At 47.9% G+C, this 24,334-nt stretch overlaps 1 protein-coding gene across 1 annotated transcript; it reads right to left on the bottom strand.

The window, feature by feature from the left end:
• Nucleotides 1-320: 320 nt before the first annotated feature.
• On the bottom strand, nt 321-23,715 carry LOC125442213 (V-type proton ATPase catalytic subunit A-like). Its single transcript, XM_048513439.1, has 16 exons — nt 23,673-23,715; nt 22,826-22,948; nt 19,074-19,190; nt 15,981-16,109; nt 13,330-13,544; nt 12,923-13,060; nt 12,116-12,267; nt 11,608-11,770; nt 10,543-10,651; nt 9,910-10,032; nt 7,489-7,603; nt 4,695-4,758; nt 4,399-4,602; nt 3,029-3,123; nt 1,121-1,292; nt 321-665 (listed from the first exon to the last, which is right to left on the bottom strand). Exons 3-16 carry the CDS (start codon nt 19,153-19,155, stop codon nt 573-575), a joined length of 1,854 nt encoding a protein of 617 aa, XP_048369396.1. The 5' UTR covers nt 19,156-19,190; nt 22,826-22,948; nt 23,673-23,715; the 3' UTR covers nt 321-572.
• Nucleotides 23,716-24,334: the final 619 nt, after the last annotated feature.

Genomic DNA, 24,334 nt, shown 5'->3' with positions numbered 1-24,334 from the left:
TGGCATCTACAACGCTTGACCAAAGAATTCAGCCAGACTTTTAATTAAGGGCTTGACAGTTTAACAACATTGTAATTGGAAATTCTCATTGTAAGCTGTCAATGGTTTGCTGGGATGATCTATGTTCTTGTGCTGAGCTGGAGTTTCTTTAAGGCTGGATTTTAATTAGTGTCATTATTTTTAAAAATTGTATTTTTATTTTATAAGCCATGTTGGGCAGGTTCCTGGAGAGGCACTACAGCATTTCCATAAATAACTAACTAATGAATTACCAAAAAAACAAGCAAATAAACCAAAACAAACCACGACTCCAATAAATAACTGCCAAATTTATTCAAGCGATGACATTTGGATTTCTTGGGCAAAAGTGCAAACAGTCCCACCCAAAACGTGGCGTCCAGTCGCTTTGCTTATGATGCTGCAACCACCCCAAGTAGCCACACACGGGTGCTTCTAGATGGGATCTGGGGTTGTCAGCCAAATGTCCCCTATGAAGAAGGGTCGCTTAGCAAGAGTTCTTGATGGGGACGGCGGCACCCAACCAAGTCATTCAATCTCTTCTCGCTCTCTTTTCAGTCCTCCAGGTTGCGGAATGCATTCTGCATTTCCTCACCAAGCTGGGCGTAATAAGCTTTGATCTTAGCCTCTCCGTCCTTTACTGGATCCTTGGTAAAGAAACGAAGGAAGATTTATGAGTAGCAGGCTCATCAAAGAAAGGTAAACTAGACAATGGATTGGTATTATAGCCCACTGAGGCCCCTGGGTGGCGGAGGCTTATCTGGTGACCAGATGTGTTTCTGCACTTCTACATTCCTGTTGGGTGACCTTGGGCTAGTCCCAGTTCTTCAGAACTCTGTCAGCCCCACCTACCTCACAAGGTGTCTGTTGTGGGGAGAGGAAGGGAAAGGAGCTTGTAAACCACCTTGAGTCTCCTTACAGGAGGGAAAGGTGGGGTATAAATCCAAACTCCTCCTCCTCCTCCTCCTCCTCCTCCTCCTCCTCCTCCTTCTTCTTCTTCTTCTTCTTCTTCTTCTTCTTCTTCTTCTTCTTCTTCTTCCCTCCCTAAATCCCACTCTCCCACACTCAAATCCTCCAGTTGGCAACCCTACCGCAGCCTCACCTTGAACTTCATGGAGCTCAGTTTGTACATGATGTCATTCAGGTTCTCACGGATTATGCCCCAAGTGATCTTGTTCTCGGACTGGGCTGTGGACTCCACGGCGTGGCGGGCCAGGTCGTAGAAGGCAATCATATTTTGGAGCATGCCTACCGTCTTATAGAAAGGACAAAATCTGGAATGGGATACAGTGGAGGAAAGGGGAGAGATCACACCTGAGTCTGAACAGCAAGAGCATCAAACACACACACACCTGTCAAGGACAGGAGAGCAGCTTGGAAAACACCTTCTCTCTGATCCATTGTCCAGCATATATAACCATGGATATTAAGTCGAAGCAATGACCTGGTTAGCCCAGATTAGCCTGATTTCATCAACTCTCAGGAGCTAAGCAGGGCTGACCCTGGCAAGTATTTGCATGGGAGACCTCCAAGAAATACCAGAATTGTGTTGCTGAGGCAGGCAGACCATCTCTGAACGACTCTTGCCCCAAGTCAGATGTGACTTGACAGCAAAAAACAACAACATTAAGTCAAAACCTGACCCTTTCTTTTGACCGGTGAAAGATTTCTTGGAAATGCTTGCTCAAATGCATGCATTTTCGTGGCTAGTGGGCCACACAGGATGGCATCCATCCAGACATAAGGTACCTCTTTAGGAGATAGGGTTGCCAGCTTTGAGCTGGGACCTAGGGATCCCCTAGATCCGTGGTGGCGAACCTATGGCACAATTGGCCATGCTGGCAGGGGCTGATGGGAATTGCAGTCCATGAACATCTGGAGTGCCGTAGGTTTGCCACCACTGCCCTAGATTATAGCTCATCCTTGGAGTACAGAGATCAGTTTCTCTGGAGAAAGCGGCTGCTTTGGATGGCAAAATTATGGTCAGTGGTGCTGTCCTGGCCCCTTTGGAACATTAAACCATTATCCAGTGAGGATATCTCCGGCTCTGAGAACAAGCAAAACGGGCAGCACTTCTGATCAGTGCCCTGAGGGGGTGTGATTCTGCAGGCTGCTCTAAATGGAGAAGGCTGTGGGACGGCCAGTGGATGCGATGGTCTGCTGAGTGCAAAGGGGAACATGCAGTGTGGGCAGCTGCAATGCTTCTTGGGGCCTTGAGAAGAACCATCCAAACCAGGGGTCTGCAACCTGCAGCTCTCCAGATGTTCATGGACTACAATTCCCATCAGCCCCTGCTAGCATGGCCAACTGGATTCCAAACAGAGATTCTAAGTGGAAGTAGGAAAATCTGACAAACTGGACAGGCAGTGTGAAAACCTGCTCATTTCAGCTGGGGTAGCTTATGTCTCTGTTGCCTGTGGTACTGCACTCCACGGAGGTCCCTGTCCTCCCTAAGCTCCACCCCCTTCCCCCAAATCTCCAGGAGTTTCCACCCTGGGTCTGTCAACCCAACCCCCTCCACTCCTTGCTGGGGACCAGGGAGGACCTGGCAACCCTATTATGAGGAGACGGAAAGCAGCAGTTTCGCAGTTGGAAGGCAGAGCCACAAAAGGAGACAGAAGTCTCTGGTTTGTCCCTGACTACAGAGGAGGAACCACAGATGTCAACAGGCCATCTCCCTGCTGGATCTGAGCCATCTTACTAAACATTTCACTTATTCACTGAGGTATCTGACTGAATTTAATTGGAGAAGTTTTCTGTTAAAGGTCTGTTCCATTTCCTCCATAGATAATGACCTTTTTTTTTGCCTGAGGTTCTACTGCCTAACATTCTGTAGCAGGAAGGCCATCAAGTTTCATACACTTCTTAAGCTCAGTTTTAAAGGTATGCCAGTGGTTAAACTTGTCCGCCAGGCTCCTGTGTTACCCACGCAATGTAAGATGAATACCGTGTTTCACAACACTATAGAGAATGCCTGCAGGCTGAAACGAAGTCTGGACCAGCCTCTGACCTGTCATAGGAAGAGTAGCCGTTCTGCTGAAGAAAGTCATCCTTGATCAGTTTGGCCACCTCGAGGGTGATCTTGTCAGCTTCAGCAAGAGAGGCCTGGGTGTTAAAAAGAAGGCAGAACCAGAAGAAAAGGGAGCAGGGGGAAGGAGAAAACCATCAGGGATCTGTAACATGCACTGATCTGACCTTGCAGGCCACACACTTGATATCCAGTGTCATTCACTTAATAATTTCTGTTCATGTCTGCTGTCTCTTTCGGTGGCCTATTATGCATGGAACCCACTCAAGAACTTTGTCTCCTCAAGAGGGCTTGTAGTGCTTCCTTTCTCACATTTCTCTGTTTACACATGAGGAGGCACTCACTCCTGCCATGGAGGTTTTCTAAAGAGAACTCTCCAGGGCCTGGTTCCCTTAACTCCATCCCAGGTTTCCGAGCTCATAACTCCTATCAGTTTCGTCAGCATGGCCAATTGGCCATGCTGGTAGGGGCTGATGGGAATTGTAGTTCCTGAACATCTGGAGAGCCGCAGGTTCCCTACCCCTGCCTTAACTCCTCCCATCAAGTAATCCTTAAAGGCACAGATCTCATAACACCCAATATTCAAGATTGCTGATTTAGCCCTTTAAACTGCACTTATATCAATATCACTATTCCAAAAATAATCCCCCCACCCCAAATGGAAGAGGCAAAACAATTCCCTGGACAACAGGCTGCTAAAGAAGGGGACCATGTGTAGAGCTGATATCCCCCCCTCCCCTCCCCTCCACACACACACACTTTCTGCTGCTGCTACTACCGCCGCCGCCAAAGAAGAGGCTTGTTATTTCCAAGCACTCTCTGTTATTATTGTATCAATATATATAAATATGAGAATTAGAGGTCGGTGTGTTTTGACTGAGTGAGTGAGTTTCTTTTCTATGGCTCGAAGCAGCCAGCAACGTAGAAGGGGTGTGTGAGAGGAAAGGCGTGAATGGCAGTGTGAGGGAGTGGGAAGGCTGGTTGCAGGCGGAGGAAAGATGTCCAAGGCAAAGTTGTGCTCACTCTGGCAGCAAAGCAAATTAAAATCGTGCTAGAAGTGAACTTGCTTGCCACGGAGAGAATGGAAAGTGAAAGCGGGGCTTGAGGAAATACATCCATACAAGAAATATTGCCGCAACTAACATCCACCCCATTGCACAGCAGACACCATGCGCATAATTGGCCAGTATTGCAGGTAAAGGGATTTTCAAGTATTTAGATTTCAGAATGGAAAGAACAAGGGTCTGCAAGGGAACCAAAGAGCATCCCTCAAGTCTCACCCTGAGCCATGTGCTCCTTCCCCATAACTTCTCTCACCCCCAGTGCCCCTTTTCTGCTTCCCTTTCCCTCACCTTCCCAACCAGCTGGACAATCTCGGCCAAGTCTTCCTCCTCCTGCAGGATCTCTTTGGCTTTGGTGCGCAAGGCAACAAACTCAGGATAATGCCGTTCATAGTGTTCATCCAACGCCCGCATGTACTTGCTGTAGCTGATGAGCCAGTTCACAGACGGGAAGTGCTTCCGTTGGGCAAGTTTCTTGTCCAGGCCCCAGAAGACCTGGATTGGGGACCACAAAAAAAGTGAGAGGTTGGCTTGACCATGCAAGGCAATGCGCAACGGAAGAATTGGCAGTGATAATGGAGTCTTACCTGGACAATCCCCAGTGTTGCTGAGGTCACTGGGTCAGAGAAGTCACCGCCAGGAGGGGACACCCTAAGAGCACATGGAAAAAAGCAGAAGATCAGCCAAATCTCAGCTGAAGATCTGTCACCAGTGTATACCCAGATTACAAATAAGGCTGTCATAAACTGAGGCCCCGTCCGTACATGCAGAACGATGCACTTTCAATCCACTTTCACAATTTTTTGCAAATAGATTTCACTATTCTGCACAGTAAAATCCAGCTGCAAAGTGCATTGAAAGTGGGTTGAAAGTGCATGATTCTGCACATGCGGAATGAGCCTGAGAACTATCAAGGAACATACTGTCTCAGCGGCTCTCCGTTCTCAGGCGCCTTTCACATTACCTCCTACTTTGGCCTTCTAACTGGAGATGCCACGAATTGCAATTGGGACCTTCTGCAGCACAGGGAGATGCTCTATCACCGAGCCACTAATCAAAAATGCACACGCCTCTCAGAAGTCTGAAATGAATGCATGGGTAACATTTTGCATATCTTCACCTGAAGCTGGCCCATCCACCTGTGACCAGCAGCAGATCTCGAAGGCATAGAGCAGATCTCCACGATGGTGGCCTTTTCCTTGCCTTTAAAATAAGGTTCGCCAGGGATTCAACTTGGGATGAAGTCTTCTGAGCAAAATGTACACTCTCCCACTAAGCTATGGCCTCTACCTTTCTTTGCTTAGAGATGCCTGGCATGGAACACGGGACCTCCTGCATGCAAAGCCTGGCCTCATTCAGCAAGATGCAGTCTCACCTCAACAATAAACAGCAGCATCCTGGGGCACTTTAAAGGCTAACGTAAACTTTTGTTTCAGTTCAACATTTATGTTTGTTGGCTACACCCTGCTTCGTCAAATATAATGCAGAAGGTCCCATGTACAATCCCTAGCATGTCCAGTTAAAAGGATCAGGTAATAAATGAAATGAAAGACCTCCACTACGCAGAGTCAGAAGGCCACAACTGCTCGGGCAAGCGCATTTTATATTTTTCTGCCCGCCTCCGCGGCGCCTCTTCTTCTCCTTCTCATTCTTACTAGTTAGTGTTCTTTGAGTTAGGTTGCCAGTTTCAAGGCCTGTTCTCTGTAAAAACGACCTGATGGGAACTATACTTCCTAGGAGACCTTGTGAGCCCCAAGGTCTCCTGGGAACTGTAGTTCCTCAGGGCGTTTTTACTGCGAACAGGCCTTTTGCAGCCTGAAAAAGTTCTCAAAAAGGAAAGGAACTAAGGTAAGGGGGGAAAGGGGGGTGCCGCGGAGGGGGGAGGGGGAAAGGGGGAGGGACCTAAGGGCGATTTTCCACGCCCCCAGGTGTGCGCCCGGTGCATGGCGCACCCCCTTTCCCTTGTAGCTTCGCCACTGCTGCTACAGCCATGAAATACAGGAAGAGCTTTGAGAACTGTAATTATATCCAATTTAAGATTAACCAAGAAACATACAGAGACCATTCACAACAGCAAACATTGGCGGTTTCCCTCGTTTTGCTAAGCTAAGTAACACTAGAAATAGGTGTGGTGTCCCAGACTTTAACAAGACGCTTAAAACCTGTAAAGACTGAAAGGAATCCCAGGTCTCAGAACACAGGGAGATGCTCACTTTCAAGTGCTACAAAGGACCATGTGCAGAATTTCACACACATTCTCCTTTCACATCTGATGAAAGTCATGTGCATTTTGTACTTGGGAATTGATAGCGGCATATGAATCAACCTCTGACCCCATTCACCTGCTTCTTATCCATTATTTCAAAACAAAACAAAAGATCCCCAGCTTTCAGGAGCCATCTAAAGAAGAGTTTCCTTTCTTTAGGCAAAGGGACGGCTCAGATTATAAGAAGATTGCTCCTCTAAATGTGGTGGGGTGGGGTGGGGTGGGGTGGGGTGGGAGGCAAGAGAGTGCCTGACTTCCCTGTAATCTTAAAATGCATGAAATAATTATTCAGTGGATACCAGCTCAAAGTATATGGTTGTTTCCAATCCAATTCAGCAGCAGTGGTTCAGAGCAGGTGTACGCTAATCTGGAGGAACCGGGTTTGATTCCCCACTCTGCCGCTTGAGCTGTGGAGGTTTATATGGGGGATTCAGATTAGCCTGTGCACTCCAACACACACCTTGGGCTAGTCACAGCTCTACGGAGCTCTATCTCAGCCCCACCTACCTCACAGAGTTTCTGTTGTGAGGGGGGAAGGGAAAGGAGTTTGTAAGCCCCTTTGAGACTCCTTACAGGAGAGAAAGGGGGGAGGATATAAATCCAACTCTTCTTCTTCTTCATCTAAGGTTGTTTCCTGGATTTTATCTAGAAAGGCAACCATATGAAATTGGCTTGTGCACACTAGGCTGCAAGCATTTAGCCCCTCTTTGAATGTCACTCCCCTGCAAGGACATCCAATGATGCCAGATATAGTCCAGGAAGACCTGGAGGTAAGGTGTGCTCCTGCCCCAATCTCCACCGTGCCAAAGAAAGCATTTTCTGCAGAGATATCCTTTCATCTGGCCCAAGAGCTTTTTTTTTTTTTTTTTTAAAGTCAGGTTCTCTTTACTTCATAGAAACCTACCTGTCATCTTCATCCAACTTTTTTTTTTGATTGAGATGTTGAAACAGACCCATGTAATCAATTACTTGCATAATAGCCAGACGGTTAATCTGCTGAAAGATCTTTGCTGGCTTAGCACCTTCGCTGGAATCGCTTTGATTCCCATGCTCCCTCTTTTTTCCCAGTCAGACGACAGAGAGAGATGAGAACAGGAGCAGACAAGGAAACTTACGCTCCAACAATGCTGACGCTCCCCTCCCGCTCGGGGCTGCCTAAGCACTTGACACGCCCAGCTCGCTCATAGAAAGATGCCAAACGGGCACCTAGATAGGCTGGGTAGCCGCTGTCTGAAATCAAAATGGAACAATGTTTGTGTCAGGAATTTCAGGGAGGCCAGTCAGAAAAGCTTTCTCTGGACTAAAACTTTGGCCCATAATGCATGGAGTGTTTTCCTCAGGGTTCTCTGCTCCACAGTGGGGCCTCCTCGCATTTCGCTGTTTACACACGAGGAGGCACACTACTGCCTGCTGTGCAGCTTGCCTGCCCTCACTTCCAGGTCGCTTTTTGTGGGAAACTTACTGTCAGTGTAGCAAACAGTCTGGGAGGGAAGGCAGCCTGGTATAGCCAGGTCTGATCAAATCTAAGTTGGGTTGATGCTTGGAAGGGAGACCACTAAGGAACACTTGCAAAGGAAGACCATGGCAGACTGCCTTGGTTTCTCACATGCCTTGAAAACCCCTTGGTGAGCTTGCCGTAAGTTGGCTATGACGTAAGAACATAAGAACATAAGAACTAACCTGCTGGATCAGACCAGAGTCCATCTAGTCCAGCACTCTGCTACTCGCTTTGGCCCACCAGGTGCCTTTGGGAGCTCACATGCAGGAGGTGAAAGCAATGGCTTTCTGCTGCTGCTGCTCCTGAGCACCTGGTCTGCTAAGGCATTTGCAATCTCAGATCAAGGAGGATCAAGATTGGTAGCCATAGATCGACTTCTCCTCCATAAATCTGTTCAAGCCCTTTTTAAAGCTATCCAGGTTAGTGGCCATCACCACCTCCTGTGGCAGCACATTCCAAACACCAATCACATGTTGCATGAAGAAGTGTTTCCTTTTATTAGTCCTAATTCTTCCCCCCAGCGTTTTCAATGAATGCCCCCTGGTTCTAGCATTGTGAGAAAGAGAGAAAAATTTCTCTGTCAACATTTTCTACTCCATGCATAATTTTATAGACTTCAATCATATCCCCCCTCAGATGTCTCCTCTCCAAACTAAAGAGTCCCAAACGCTGCAGCCTCTCCTCATAAGGAAGGTGCTCCAATCCTTCAATCATCCTCGTTGCCCTTCTCTGCACTTTTTCTATCTCTTCGATATCCTTTTGAGATGTGGCAACCAGAACTGAACACAGTACTCCAAGTGCGGTCGCACCACGGCTTTATATAAGGGCATGACAATCCTTGCAGTTTTATTCTCAATTCCTTTCCTAATGATCCCCAGCATAGAGTTTGCCTTTTTCACAGCTGCCATGCATTGAGTTGACATTCCCTTGGAACTATCAACTAAGACTTGGAAGCACTTTAGACACACATATACCCACATACAGCATAAAGTCTGGGGTGGACTGGCCCTTTAACTTCCTGGAAATGTCCCTCATGGGGCATTGCCAGAATCATCTCTTTGTACACTGCTAACAGTTGGTCTGATTCAAGTGATTTGGGACCTCCGTGCATGGACCCCACTGGCGGTGGCACAGGAAGAGGTGATCCTGCCATCATTTACCCTGCCATCATTACCGCCACTGGCCAGGTGTGAACCAAATGGCCTCTATGGCTCTGCCAAGCCCAAGCTAGTTCCTGTGCCATTTCAAGCCACCCCTACATACAATCAGCTAAAAGCCTTCAGTTGAGAAATGGAATGTTATAACACCTTAGATCTGTCATGAACTGAAAAAAGATGGTATAGAAGTGTTTTAATTAACAAGGGGGTCAATGACATAGGTATAGATTTTTTATGGGTGGGTTTGGTGCCCCCAGTAGTCATTAGGAGGGGTGTGGCTTGGGGAGGCATGGTCACACCCCCAGGGGCAGGTGGGGGCATGGCCCTGCCTCCTGAGCCCAGCCCCCCAGGCTCAGTGCTTATAAAATCAGCTCTCTGAGGCTGGGGACAGCAGTCTCTTCTGGCCTCCCTGGAGGTTGGGGGCAGCAGGGGGGCGGAACCCTGTCTCCAGGCGGGGGCCAGCGGGGGTCCGGGCACCATTTACCCCCGGTATGCCTCTGCTTTCAAGCATGCCGGACATGTAAGGGGGGGGGTTTAAACCCGTGAACCCACCTTATCTATGTCCTTGCTGGGGGTTATGCTTCAGCTTACATAAATCCTCTGGTTTTTCAGGCTCAGGGGGATAAAGACTTGTACAATAAAGATGTTTTATAATTATTAATGTGCCATCAAGACGCAACAAAGTTATGGTGACCCCTCGGGGGGGTTTCAAGACAAAGGATGAACAAGTGTGATCTACCATTGCGTTCTTCTTTATGGCAACCCTGGTCTTCCTTGATAGTCTCACCTCCCAAGAACTAACCATGGTCAACTCTATGGTGCTTAAAACTTCTGACAAGCTCGGGCTAGTCTAAGATATTCAGGTTGCTGAAGGTGTTTACCGGCAGGCATTTCAGCTAAACGCCCAGAGATTTCGCGAAGTGCCTCGGCCCAGCGGGAGGTGGAATCAGCCATCATGCTGACATGATATCCCATGTCACGGAAGTACTCCGAGAGGGTGATTCCTGCAGGGGGGCGCGGGAGGACAGAGCTGAGAACAACGAAGGAAGATACATTGCAAGAGAACGTTTAAAGAGGAAACTACTTGAAGATGAGAATCAAGCTGTATTGGGAAGAAAGAAACCCACTGCTATTGTGTTGCCCAATTCTACCAAGGGGGAAACCTTCTTCTTACCTCCAACATAAGAAAGTAAAACCCTTTCTAGATCAGACTACCAGATTTGTTTGTCACGTCTTACCCTTCCTCTGTCTAGCAGCGTTCGGGGAGCTGTTCAGCATCCCATCTTCGGTAGTAACCAAAACAAATGCTTTCTAAAGGGCATGTCATCATTTTCCATTAAAATGCTAACAGCAAGAAAAGAGAAGCTATTTTGAGGAACAAAACTGAGTGGAGGAAAGCTCCTCTGGTTTAGGTTTCCCAAACCTGGCTTGCATTTTATGGGCAGAAAAAGAGGCATGATCTTCACCTGGAGCCCATTACTGCTTAGGACTGGACAAGGAAAGAGCAGCTGCACCTGTGTATATGGAGGCCTCTCTGGCAGCCACAGGCATGTTGGATGTATTGGCGACAAGCGAGGTACGTTTCATGATGGTCTCCGTCTTGCCGTCCACTTCCATAGTCAGCTGGGAGAGAGGAGAAAGCCAGGTGCTTGGAGAAAAGAAGATACGGCAGAGGCAAAAAACAGACCATGGGAGGGAAATAGGTGAAAGTGGAGTACAGGGGCACACCGCCCAGGGAGACATATGTCCCTGGGCTGCAGCCAATTAGTCACGTGGGCCAATTAGTCAACCCCTCCATAAAAATACAATTTTGAATTTGATTCCTCCCCCCACCCCCTCTTCTCCTCAGGAAAAAACTTCTGCTTCTCTGGACAATTTTAAAGTGCAAAAAAAGTTGTTTGATCGTGGTGGGAGAGGGCAGCCGCCCGTACGGGGGAGGGGGCGGAAAACACAGATTTTGCATCGAGCTACATTTTCCCTATATACGCCTCTGGCGGAGTAAGAGACAGGGGAGAGAGCCATATATTCTTCAGAGTTCAGGCTGACAAACAGCTTTGACTCTTGAAAGCCTATGCCCTGGACATGTTGCTGATCGACAAGGTGCTCCTGGACTTGAATTGTGCTCATGGGCCAAAGCTGTGTGAGTTGTGCCTGTTCAAGCAGAATGGCAATTGAAAATACTGGGAGCACTGCAGTTAGTAAAAGCTCCTGATAGTACAACTGCTGAATTCCCAGTATGCATGGATGTAGTGTCTGGGGAAAAAAACAAATGAGAGTCTTGCCCCAGGGCCACCAAATTGGATTCTTGGCCAAGAAGGATCTCCCCCATCATAACCCACCATTTTACCAGTTACACTACAGTATCTCTCTTGATCCCAGCATCAAGTACTGACATTCCAGCCCAAGGACCTTGTTGAATTACTGCAGTTCGGAGTAGAAAGCACTAGGCTGGATGGACCAATGTTCTCGGTCAGTATCAACCCTCAAGACAAATGCGACGCTAGGTAGACATGTCTGTGTTGGCCTTAGGCAACGTGGAGACCCTTCACCCACTTCCCTGTGAAGAGTCGGGATCTCACCTCGGGGAAGTCCCTCAGAACCTCTGACATCTCGTTGCCCCGTTCCCCACAGCCCACGTAGATGATGACATCACTGTTGGAGTACTTGGACAATGACTGGGAAATGACTGTCTTGCCACAACCAAAGGCTCCAGGAATGGCTGTGGTTCCACCCTGAACACACCTGTGAGAAAATGGAGGAGAGGGATTCTGCATCTCTGCTATTCCGATGGGAATGAGAATCAGGAGGACACTTGGAGACGGCAGCCCCGGTTGCTGTTCCCCAGTTCTTGTTCTAGAACAGGGGTAGGGAACCTGCGGCTCTCCAGATGTTCAGGAACTACAATTCCCATCAGCCCCTACCAGCATGGCCAATTGGCCATGCTGACAGAGGCTGATGGGAATTGTAGTTCCTGAACATCTGGAGAGCCGCAGGTTCCCTACCCCTGTTCTAGAAGGTCATCAGTGTAACAAGGGAGTCCTCTCCCATTTGTCTACCTTTCATTCGAGTCAGGAAAGGATGGCTTACGGGAAGAGGGCATCCAGGACTCTCTGTCCAGTCAGCAGTGGGTGATTGGCTGGTAGTTTCTCTGCAACAGGCCGGATTTGCCTCACGGGCCAAACTTGCACCATTGTCAGTTTCTCTTTCTCGCCCTCAAAGTCCAGCTCCAACACCACATCCTTGGGAAGGGGTGGGAAAGGGGAAGAGACAAAGTTGGTGTGACATGGCGGTGAAGCAAATGAGTCCAGGAGGTTGGTGATCCATCCATCCATCCATCCATCCATCCATCCATCCATCCATCCATCCATCCATCCATCCATCCATCCATCCATCCATCCATCCATCCATCCATCCATCCATCCATCCATCCATCCATCCATCCATCCATCCATCCATCCATCCATCCATCCATCCATCCATCCATCCATCCATCCATCCATCCATCCATCCATCCATCCATCCATCCATCCATCCATCCATCCATCCATCCATCCATCCATCCATCCATCCATCCATCCATCCATCCATCCCTCCCTCCCTCCCTCCCTCCCTCCCTCCCTCCCTCCCTCCCTTCCTTTTATTTGGATTTATATCCTACACTCTCCCCGAAGGGCTTTAATTTGAACATTCATACCCTGCTTTCTTCCACCACTTTCATTTTTTAAAAAAACAACTTTATTTGGCTTTTTGAGCAAACCTGTTCACCCAGGTTTGCCCAATTACCCCCCCTTTTCTATATTTGACTCCAGTGTGCAGAATTAATGATCCTCCCGCAGAGGTTTCCAGTTCAGAATATGATGTATGATTCTGCCGTCCGCGGACAGAACACCCTACCGAGATATCGTAGCTTCCAGCTGGCGCAATGTGAGTCACCGTGCCCCGGCACCGGGGTGGCACCATAATCTTATGTTTGATGAGGGAGTTTTCTTGCACAGATCCATAAATATCCCCACCTGTTAAATGGCTGCCGACCTAAAGATGAGAAGAAGAGAGGGCAGGAATATTAAGAGCCGGAGTTTTTAGTCTTCGTGTCTGTGCTAATGTTATTATGTAAGCAAATCTAGGTCAAGTCAAATATTTACATAAAGCTTCATTGGACATGTTAAGTTCTGGTCTCAGAATTAGAGATTTTCAGTAATAGCACAGGTGATTTGATTCTGTGCAACAGGGAAAAAAAAGAGATGGCTCTTCAGGTGCTGAAACCTGGCTGCCACCAGCTCAGTTAGATTTGAGTCTCTTACCCGGATGTTTGAGCTCGGGACGAAGTCCCATTTGGGATCCCGGGACAAAGCTGAGATATTGATGCCCCGGGGGATGTAGATGCTCTTGGTGAGCTCTGTGATGTCCTTCAGGGGGCGCTGGATCCCGTCAAAGATGGACCCCATGATGCCAGGGCCAAGCTCCACTGACAGCGGCTTCCCGGTCCGTAGTACTGGATCCCCCACGCAGACCCCCGCTATAGTAAATGCTCAGGAAAAGCCTTTGATTGACAACAGAGGGGGGAGGGAGGGAAGTGAGGAGAGGCTACTCAGGAGGCTGCCTTACACTGAGTCAGACCCTCAGCCTATCAAGATCAGTAGTATTGTCGAAGGCTTTCATGGCCGGAATCACTGGGGTGCTGTGTGGTTTCCGGGCTGTATGGCCATGTTCTAGCAGCATTCTCTCCTGACGTTTCACCTGCATCTGTGGCTGGCATCTTCAGATGCCAGCCACAGATGCAGGTGAAACGTCAGGAGAGAATGCTGCTAGAACACGGCCATACAGCCCGGAAACCACGCAGCACCCAAAGATCAGTAGTGTTGGTAGCTTTCTGGTAGAGAACTTTCACATAATTCACTACCTGGTTCCAGAGAGGTGCCAGGAATTGAACCTGGGACCTTCTGTATCCAGCGCAAGTTGCTCTGCCATTGAGTTATGTCCAGGGGTGGGATTCAAACAATTTAACCGCCGGTTCCAGTGGTGGGATTCAAATAATTCAAGAACTGGTTGTTTACAAGCACCATTTTAACAACCGAAGTGGCGCGAACCGGCTGAATCTCACCACTGGTTACTTCCCATTCCCACATAAAAGGACTTCATATGTTGTGGTATTAGGAAGGAAGCCCTTCTTTTCTAGATAGAAAGTGTGGTTGACTGAACCAGTAGAGAAACCCAAAACAGATGCTCCAGTGCTTACACCTATCATGCATGCGCTTACGTGTTTGTTTTGTTTAAACTGTGCCTTTCTCCCCAATGGGGACCTAAAGTGGGACCTTGGCGAGTTCCGCAGGGCCTGTAAGACTGTGTTGTTCCAACGGGCCTTTGGAGTGCCCAGCCGCTGGTGGTGGTGCCCCCTCTTCGCTCCCTGTGTTGTTTTACATCAGGGTAACCCTCATATTGAGGGGCCCGCTGTCCTCCCTCTTTGGGGAAGGTTTTAAATGTGGATTTTCTGGACGCCTCTTATTTAATTATTTAACTGTTTAATTATTTAATTGTATTAATCGCTGTCTATATGGGGTTTTAGTGAGTTTTATTGATTAGTAGTAGTGTTTATCTGATACTGTATGGTTTTTTATATTGTACTAATCACTTCCAGAACCTTCGGGATGGGGTATGAAATTCTAAGGGAATAAATAAATAAATAAATGAATGAATGAATGAATGAATGAATGAATGAATGAATGAATGAATGAATGAATGAATGAATTACTTTGTTCCTTTCTCCTCCATTCTATCCTCACATGGGGGTAGGTTGGGCTGAGAGCTTGTGACTAGCCCAAGGTTACCCAGCAAGTTTCCGAGGCAGCATGGGGATTCTAACCTGGGTCTCTCAGATGCTAGTATCATATACTAACCACTACGCCATGCTGGCAAGAGAAGACCAAGAGAACACCTTAGGGTTGTCAACCTCCAGCTGGGGCCTGAAGATCCCCAGGAATTATAGCTGATTTCCAGATTACACAGATCAGTTTTCCTGGAGAAAACAGTTGCTTTGGAGAGTGGACTCTATGTGTTGGGATTTGCCAGTGTCTGTCACAATTCAGATATTAAGGGGTTAACTATGTGCATCCTAATTAGTTACTGAGGTCAGAGTTTCATGACCAGCTCATTGATCAAGCTATTGGTTAAGGCTATGTGTCTTTGTCTCACACACGAGGAGTCACACCCGAGGTATCTTCCTTGTTGAGATGACCTTAAGAGGTGAATCTCTGCCTTCCTACATAGGCACCACGTGGGCTCACATGGTCCTAGGCCAGTGATGGTGAACCTTTTTCAAGAGCGAGTGCCCAAATTGCAACCCCAAACCCACTTATATATCGCAAAGTGCCAACACGGCAATTTAACCTGAATACTGAGGTTTTAGTTTAGAAAAAACGGTTGGTTCCAAGGCATGTTTTACTCAGGAGTAAGCTTGATGGTAATCGGTGGCTTGGCTTTGAAGCAACTGAGCAACTCTTCCAATGGGTGAATCACGACCCTAGGAGGGTTTACTCAGAAGCAAGCCCCATTGCCAGCAACTGAGCTTACTCCCGGGTAAAGGATTGCGCTTTAGTTCTTTGCATGAAAATCAGTGGGGTTTAATAGCGCTTAACAGGGTTACCTACACTGCTTCCCCAAAACTAGGTCTTAGGTTTAATGCTAATAATCGAGGCCAGGCCAGCCTAGATGGGGGGGCACTCTGTTTGCGCTGGTCCACATAGAGGGCTCTGAGTGCCACCTCTGGCACCTGTGCCATAGGTTCGCCACCACTGTCCTAGGCAATGTAACCAACCCCACCCACCTCGCAGGGTGTTTGTTGTGAGGGGGGAAGGGAAAGGAGATTGTTGGTAAAATGTAGGGGAAAGGGTAGTATCTGGGCAGATAGGGAAGAAAACGAACAGCCAACACAGTTGAAGAAAGTCAGGAAGGATACAGGTTTCCTCGTACACTTGGACGGTGGCCAGATCACCCTCCAGACGGATTATCTCGCCTACCAGCTCAGCGTGGCCAACACGAACCAGCTCATACATGGCAGCCCCAGACATCTTACAGGCGATCACCACTGGCAGTGGGAGAGAATGACAGATCTTATGACAAGGAGCAGCAGTGGTGTAGTGGTTAAGAGCAGGTGCATTCTAATCTGGAGGAACCGGGTTTGATTCCCCGCTCTGCCACTTGAGCTGTGGAGGCTTATCTGGGGAATTCAGATTAGCCTGTGAACTCCCACACATGGCAGCTGGGTGACCTTGGGCTAGTCACAGCTCTAAGAAGCTCTCTCAGCCCCACCCACCTCACAGGGTGTTTGTTGTGAGGGGGGAAGGGCAAGGAGATTGTAAGCCCCTTTGAGTCTCCTTACAGGAGATAAAGGGGGATATAACTCCAACTCCAACTTCTCCTCTTCTTCTCCTTCTCCTTCTCCTTCTCCTTCTCCTTCTCCTTCTCCTTCTCCTCCTCCTCCTCCTTCTTCTTCAGTTAGTGCCAGCCAATGAATGGACTGGCCCTCCTGCCATCCTAGTTTACCCCACCTCATATTCATTAAATCCTCCAGCTCATGAACACACACACACACTCCCCTGAATTTTCCATGCACAAGAGAGCCAGGATCAACAGGGTGGATCCCCTTGTTGATGATAGGTAGTTTGTCTATGGGAGTAAAAATCCCATTACAGAGACTGGAAAGTAAATCCTTTTAAACAGCCAGATCCTGTTGGCTCTTGACAAAGCTTGGTGCAAAGTAGAAACCAGGGGTGGAGTGAGGGGGAACTGTGCCTGGGGCTGGAAATGAGCCCCTAGTCCAGCCTGCCAGGAATCCACCTCTGCAAAAGTGGGGAAAGGGACCTCTGCCCAAAGGGGCTGTATCTCATTGCAGTTAGGCCGTTTCATTGCGGTTAGGTCTGTCCCTGCCACCGCAAAGCTAGGCTGGGTGGGCATGTCCCACCCCTTGTGAAGCGAAGCTGGGTGGGCCCATCTTGTCCTTCACTGGCTTGTGGCAAAGCTGGGAAGGGCAGCTGTAGGCCAAAAGAGTGCACCACTCACCATGAAAAGCCCTCTTTCTCTGCACCAATCTTTGGGCTGTGGTGACCCTGAAGGGAAAATGCCTCTGGATTCTGGTAGCCCCAGGGGGGAGGCCACCCCCCATAAGAACATAAGAACATAAGAACTAGCCTGCTGGATCAGACCAGAGTCCATCTAGTCCAGCACTCTGCTACTCGCAGTGGCCCACCAGGTGCCTTTGGGAGCTCACACGCAGGATGTGAAAGCAATGGCCTTCTGCGGCTGCTGCTCCTGAGCACCTGGACTGTTAAGGCATTTGCAATCTGAGATCAAGGAGGATCAAGATTGGTAGCCATAGATGGACTTCTCCTCCATAAATCTGTCCAAGCCCTTTTTAAAGCTATCCAGGTTAGTGGCCATCACCACCTCCTGTGGCAGCATATTCCAAACATCAATCACACGTTGCATGAAGAAGTGTTTCCTTTTATTAGTCCTAATTCTTCCCCCCAGAGTATCAGCCCACCATGAGCTGTAATGGCTACTCCATCTCTGCTTTCCTACCTCTAGGGATTACTGTTGCCCAGAGGCGTAGCTAGGGAAAATAGAGCCCAGGACAAAAATCTGAGTTTTGCGCCCCCCACCCCATATGGGCGGCCACCCTCCCCCACCATGACCAAACAACATTTTTTGCATCAGGTCATCTCAAAGTCACCATCACATTATAGAACATGCCCCAACACACAAATCTGAACACACCCAGGGCTCCCTAGTTTAAACAACATTGAAAGTTATTCTATTTTTGAAGGGAGGGAAATCCATTCTGAAACAGCATCACTATTTATGTTGTTTACACTAGAGAGCCCAGATTCTCCTTTTAAATCCACCTTAAAGGGAGACTCTGGGCTCCCTAGTTTAAACAACATTGAAAGTGATGCTTTTTCAGGGTAGATTCCCCACCCAATCCCCAAACAGCATCATTTTCAATGTTGGTTGTTGTGGGTTTTCTGGGCTGCATGGCCGTGGTCTGGTAGATCTTGTTCCTAATGTTTCACCTGCATCTGTGGCTGGTATCTTCAGAGGTGTATCACAAAGAGAAGTCTGTTATACACTGTGTCCAGACTTCTCTTTTTTCAGTCATAAATTGTTCCCAAAATTGTTATAAAAACCGAAAACCTGAAACTGACCATAGCCCAATTCATGGACTGCGCCCTAGAACTCACCATAACACTAAGGCAGGTTCAAGACCCTGCTCTTATCTTAACCCTAACCCTAATCTATTATTTTTATTTAATGTATTCAGTCATAAATTGTTCCCAAAATTGTAACAAAAAATAAATTAAATAAAAATAATAGGTTAGGGCAGTGGTGGTGAACCTTTGGCACTCCAGATGTTACGGACTACAATTCCCATCAGCCCCTACAATTGGCCATGCTGGCAGGGGCTGATGGGAATTGTAGTCCATAACATCTGGAGTGCCAAAGGTTCGCCACCACGGGGTTAGGGTTAGGGTTAAGGCAGGGGCAGTCACATGTCATCAGCACAGCACAGATATCACAATGACTGTTTGACATGAAGCAAACCAGGGAGAAAGTACCATGCAGTGTGGCCCAAAGGCCCTTTCCGCACACGCATGGAAACACACCTCCACCATCATGAATTATGCCGGTGGAGGCTCTGGGACCGTTCGCACGCTATCGTGTAAGCAGCCCCGACTTTCCCCTCAGCCAAAGAGGTGGCTCCATACAGAGCTGCCTCCGGTTGCCCCCTTCCATTCACCATCCCGTCCAGCATCGCTCTGGAGGGTTACAGGGACCTGCCCACACTGCCCTCCGACCTCCAGGGTTAAAAGTGGCACCTTCACGCTGCTCTGGGGCGCACAGAACAGCACTGCTGCTGCCCAGGGATGGCGTTTTTGCCATTTCTTGGGCGCTCTATTTTGCCTGTGCAGAAAGGGTCTAAGACTGAGAAATAGTGCTGACAGGCCTCCCACTTTAAACAGGAAATCTCCTGGTCTGCCAACACAGTACCCACCTGGTCCAGAGACACCATGTACAAATCCCAGCAAACTCTCGTTCTCTGCATCCCCAATTTTGGGAAGTTTGGAAAATTCCATAGCTTCAGGAGGTACAATCACAGTGGAAGTAATATCTGCATCAAAAAGAAATATGAAACAAAAATAAAAGAGCAAATGAGAGGGGGAGCTATATCTAGTGTAGTGACTGGACTAGGATTTGGGAGACCCGAGTTCCAATCTCCACTCTACCAAAGAAGTTTGTTGGGTGGCCTTAGGCCAGTCATGCATTCTCAATCTAGCCTACCTCACAGGACTGCTGTGAGGAGAAAATGGAGATGAGAATTATGTAAGTTGCTCTTGGGAGACAGGTGGGTCATTAATGAAGTAAATAGATTAAAAAATTATAAATGCCCTGATTTAGTTGGAGGAAGGGTGGGGTAAAAATGTGTAGGAAGATAGATTGCCACAGAGGCAGCTGACCAATAAACTGCTTATCAGTTTGTAGAATTCAGCTTGTGGGTTGCAAAGGATAACTAGGCCTTTCACATTTTTCTGTCATATTTTTATCCAATTCATCCTCCAAGCACCTCAGAAGCAAACATGGTTTTTTGTCAGTCCGTTTATTCTCACAACTGTAAATGCCAATAAAGGCTTGTTGTTGTTGCAGAGGCGACTGTGGCCAAACAGCACCCGGAGACAGAACAAACTCCAGTTGGTGCCCCCAGCCCACACGCGTCCCTGCTGCTGGGCCAAGGGAGAGGCTCCATGCCTCGTCAGACTTCCGCCTCCCTCAGCCCCGCATGTCGTGGGCGGGGCCAAGGGAGGATGAAGCCTGACAAAGCACATAGCCTCTCCCTCAGCCCAGCAGCAGGTACACGTGGGGGTGGAGTCGAGGGAGGCGGAAGACTGATAAGGCACGGAGCCTCCTCAGACTTCATTCTGCCTGCCTTGGCTTCTGGGAGTAATGTGGGCAGGGCTGGAGGGAGGGGCTAAAGTCTGAGTAGGCTCCATGCTTCATCAAACTTCATCCTCCCTCGGCTCAACCCCACATGTCGTAGGCGGGGCCATGGGAGGTGGAAGTCTGACAAGGCACAGAGCTTCCTCAGACTTCATCCTCCCTGCCTCGGCCCTCGAGATGATGTGTGGGCGGGCTTTAGGGAGGGGCTGATGTTCGATGAGGAGGCACTGAGGCCTGTCAGGACTTATCCTCCTTGGCCCTTCAATGACATGGGGCCCGGGGGGCCAAGGGAGGGACAAAGACCAGGCTCCGCGGTCTTCATCAGACTTCCTCGGCTTCCCTTGGTTCCTCACCCACATCATCAAAAGATGATTGACATGGGCAGGGCTGGGGCGCCAAAAATCTGGATGAGGTCTCCATGTCTCATCAGATTTCCCACCTTCCCTCGGCCTTTGGACTCCTGGGTCAATGGAGGGGCCAATTTATCAGCCCGTCCCACGCGACCAGAATGAGCTATAGCTCGGGGAACATGGGGTACCCCATGTCCCTAGGCAGATACACCACTGTGTTGTATCTCAGAACTGCCCTATGAAACAGGTTAGACTAGGGGTCAGCAAACTTTTATAATTAAAGAGCTACTACATAAACGCTTACCCTGACAACAGCCCTGGCTTACCCAGATCTCAGAAGCTAAGCAAGGTCAGCCCTGGTTAGCATTTGGATGGGAGATCACCAAGGAACGTCAGGTTTGTTGTGCAGAGGCAGACAATGGTAAAACCACCCCCCCCGTCTGCCTCTACCATGGAAACCCCTACCAAGTCACTCATAAAGTCCCAGCTGGAATGAAGATAAGCTGCTTTCACCACCCACATCAACATTCAGAGCAAGAGACTAACGAAGAACCAGTATGAAAAAGTCCTTTTGTATAACTAAAAATATACAGCTTTACATCGTCATCATTATTATTACTTCAATTTAATAGGCCACCTCTCCCCTTTTGGGCTTAAGGCGACTTACAACATACTTTAAATACAATAAATAAGCATCTATACACATTAGAAACAATCAACATTAAAACACCATCCTTAAAACTTCCACAAATTCAACTATTTCAGTAGATTCAAATGGCAATTACTGCATCTTGGGGTGTGACACATCTAAATCCCAACTAGTGGGGGCAAAAAATGATAAACAGGAAGGGAGGGCAATACAGAGGAAAGGAGACAAGTGGAAAACGAAGGCAAGGGGAGGAGAGGGAAGGGAAGAGAAGAGGAGGAAGAGGCCAGCTGGTACCACAGTTGCCTCAACCATAAGCCAAGTGGAACAATTCTGTCTTACTGGCCCTATGGAATTAGAAGAGATCCCGCAGGGTCCTGGTCTCTCTAGACAGAGCGTTCCACCCTTCTGAGGCCAGGGCTGAGAAAGCCCTAGTCCTGGTCAAGGCTAATCACACTTCTCTGGGACCAGGGGCCACCAGTCAGTTGTTATTTCCTGATCTCAATGTTCACTGGGGAACATACCAGGCAAAATGGTCCCTAAGGAACGCAGACCCCAGACTGTTAAGGGCCTTGTACCTAAACTAAGTACAAGCACCTTGAACCTGATCTTGTGCTCTACCTGGAGCCAGTGCAGCTGGCAGAGCACTGGTTGGATGTGTGATCACCATGGTATTGTCCCAGTCAAGACCCTCGCTGCTGCATTCTGGACCAGCTGGAGTTTCCAGAACTGACCCAAGGGTAGCCCTTTGCAGAGCGCATTGCAGAAATCTAATCTGGAGGTGACTGTTGCGGGGATTACTGTGGCAAGATCAGACTTGGGAACAGCATGCAAATAAAACATTTTGAGGCAGGAAATGAAATGTTTGAGGCTAAGAGCCATGCAGAGCTCAATGGAAGAAATATTTTATTTCCTGCCTGAAAACGTTTTATTTGGCTTGTGCGGAAGAACCACAGGTGGCAGATACCTGGGAGGGCCCAAGGTCAGCCAGCAAGCTTCTGAGTGGGATTTGATCCTAGTTAAGTTGGTTGCTCTAACTGCTACTGCATGCTGGCTTTGAAAACAGATCATGTGTTGTAGTAGAGTCACACACACGCACAAGCACACACATTCCATAGACAGATTCACATTCTAAACTCTGAGTTACTTCATCTCAGGTGGACCGTACAGGATTCCTGTATCTTATGGTTGCCAGCCTTCTTTTTTTAGGGTTCATATCAGTGGTGGGATTCAAATAATTTAACAACCGGTTCCAGTGGTGGGATTCAAATAATTTAACAACTGGTTATTTACAAGCACCATTTTAACAACCGGTTCCGCCAAAGTGGTGCAAACCTGCTGAATCCCACCACTCGTTCATATACCTTCAAAGAGAGCCAGCGTAGTGGTTAAGATATTGGATTCAAACCTGGGAAACCCAGGTTAAAATCCCCACTTGTGCCATGGAAGCTGGCCTGGGTGACCTTGGGCCAGTCACACACTCTCAGCCTCTGACTCTGGCTAGTATTGGATGTGGGATCTCCAAGGAATACCAGGGTCTTGGAGGCAATGACAAACCACCTCACAAAGTCTCTTGCCTTGAAAACCCTAGTTCCAATGCATCAGCTGTGACTTGATGGCAAAAACAAAACACACACACACCTTTAAAAGTGCAAGCAAAGATGTTCCTGTCAGGGCATGGACATGAGGAAAACTTTATGGGTTGAATTTCTGCAGTTATTAAAGCCAGGAAAAAAAATATTGGCAATCGTCTTCCAAATGTGCACATATAACCTCTCCCTCCCCTCCTTCCTGCATGCCAAGCCCCGGCCTTACCCTTTGGAAGTGCAGCGCCTGAAAGTAGAAGAAAGACCTCCCTGCAAGCTGGTCTTCAGCTCAGTTTGTCCCTCTGTTTCTGCCCTGGAGAGTTTGGCAGACAGGCTTGGTAGGGTGATGACTCTGGAGGGGGGAAAGGTTGTCATACAGTGGCAGACAAAACAGGTACCGCTTAGTTAGTTTCTGCCCTGGAACTAGTTCCAGCCTGATGGTGCCACAGGGAACTCAGCAGAAGCTGGAGGTCATTGGAAAAGCAAAACTTGCAGAAGGTACAGCAAACAGCCCATCTATTTACTGTCAACAACTAGACCTCCTTGTGTTTTGGAGCAGAGAACCTGGTACCATAAACAGTTTGTTCAAAAGGCAGAAATTCTGCTTCTACAGCTTCACATTCTGCTCTCCCTATTAGGGATGATTTCTAATTTATAGACATGTTCTTTGACAGTAAATGTCCCTATTTTGTCTGAAAATTTTGTCTTTTAAAGATGCCTTGGTAAACGTTGCAAGGTCAACTCCTAGCATGAGTTGCTAGTCTTGTCATTCTTCAGGATTTGCCATCCTTCAGGGTTTAGTATTCTTCCCCACAGACTTAGAGGGGTCATCCCTGAGTACAGGATCTTCATTCAGGCACATAATATATACTTATATTTATATCTTTTCAGCCTACCTTTTGAACCACACATGGCACTATCTAGGACAGTGGTGGCGAACCTATGGCACGGGTGCCAGAGGTGGCACTCAGAGCCCTCTCTGTGGGCACGCGCACAGAGTTCATCATGTGGGAGGGGCGTGGAAAATCACCCCCCCACACACACACATCTAGGCTGGCCTGGGCATGATCCTTTACCTGCGAGTAAGCTCGGTTGCTGGCAATGGGGCTTGCTTCTGAGTAAACCCTCCTAGGATCGTGATTCACCCATTTGAAGCGTTGCATGGTTGCTTCACCAAGCTTACTCCTGAGTAACGCATGCCTTGGAGCCAATCATTTATTCTAAACTAAAACCTCAGTATTCAGGTTAAATTGCCGTGTTGGCACTTTGGGATATATAAGTGGGTTTTGGGTTGCAATTTGGGCACTCGGTCTCGAAAAGGTTCGCCATCATTGATCTAAGATATTAATCACTGAGCCTGAAAGGGAAAGGGTGGCCAGAAGCCCGGTAAATGAATGAATAAATAAAATGATAAAACAGGAAAATAGTGATGTTTCCTTTAAATCTTATTATATAATGGTGTTTAAACTGAGATTTTAAGATAACTAATTAAAACAGTGAACCAAAAACAAGTCAAAATTATCAGGTAAGGAAAATGTCTCCTAATGAATTTCCTCCAGTCACACTTCAAGTTCAAGACCTAAATCAGTGTCTAAAAGCAGTTCAGAGTATAAATTACTGCATTTATCAATCATCTATGAATTATTGCAAATTATAAATCAAATTATAAATTATAAATAAAATCTTGCCTGGTCTGTTTGGGGCCTATTTGCAGCTGACAAGAATTTTATCCTGTAGT

The sequence above is a fragment of the Sphaerodactylus townsendi genome, linkage group LG01, assembly GCF_021028975.2.
Source record: "Sphaerodactylus townsendi isolate TG3544 linkage group LG01, MPM_Stown_v2.3, whole genome shotgun sequence".
NCBI classification, from domain to species: domain Eukaryota; kingdom Metazoa; phylum Chordata; class Lepidosauria; order Squamata; family Sphaerodactylidae; genus Sphaerodactylus; species Sphaerodactylus townsendi.
The sequence above is the reverse complement of the archived record's forward strand: the minus strand, read 5'-3'. Positions and strand labels throughout refer to the sequence as shown.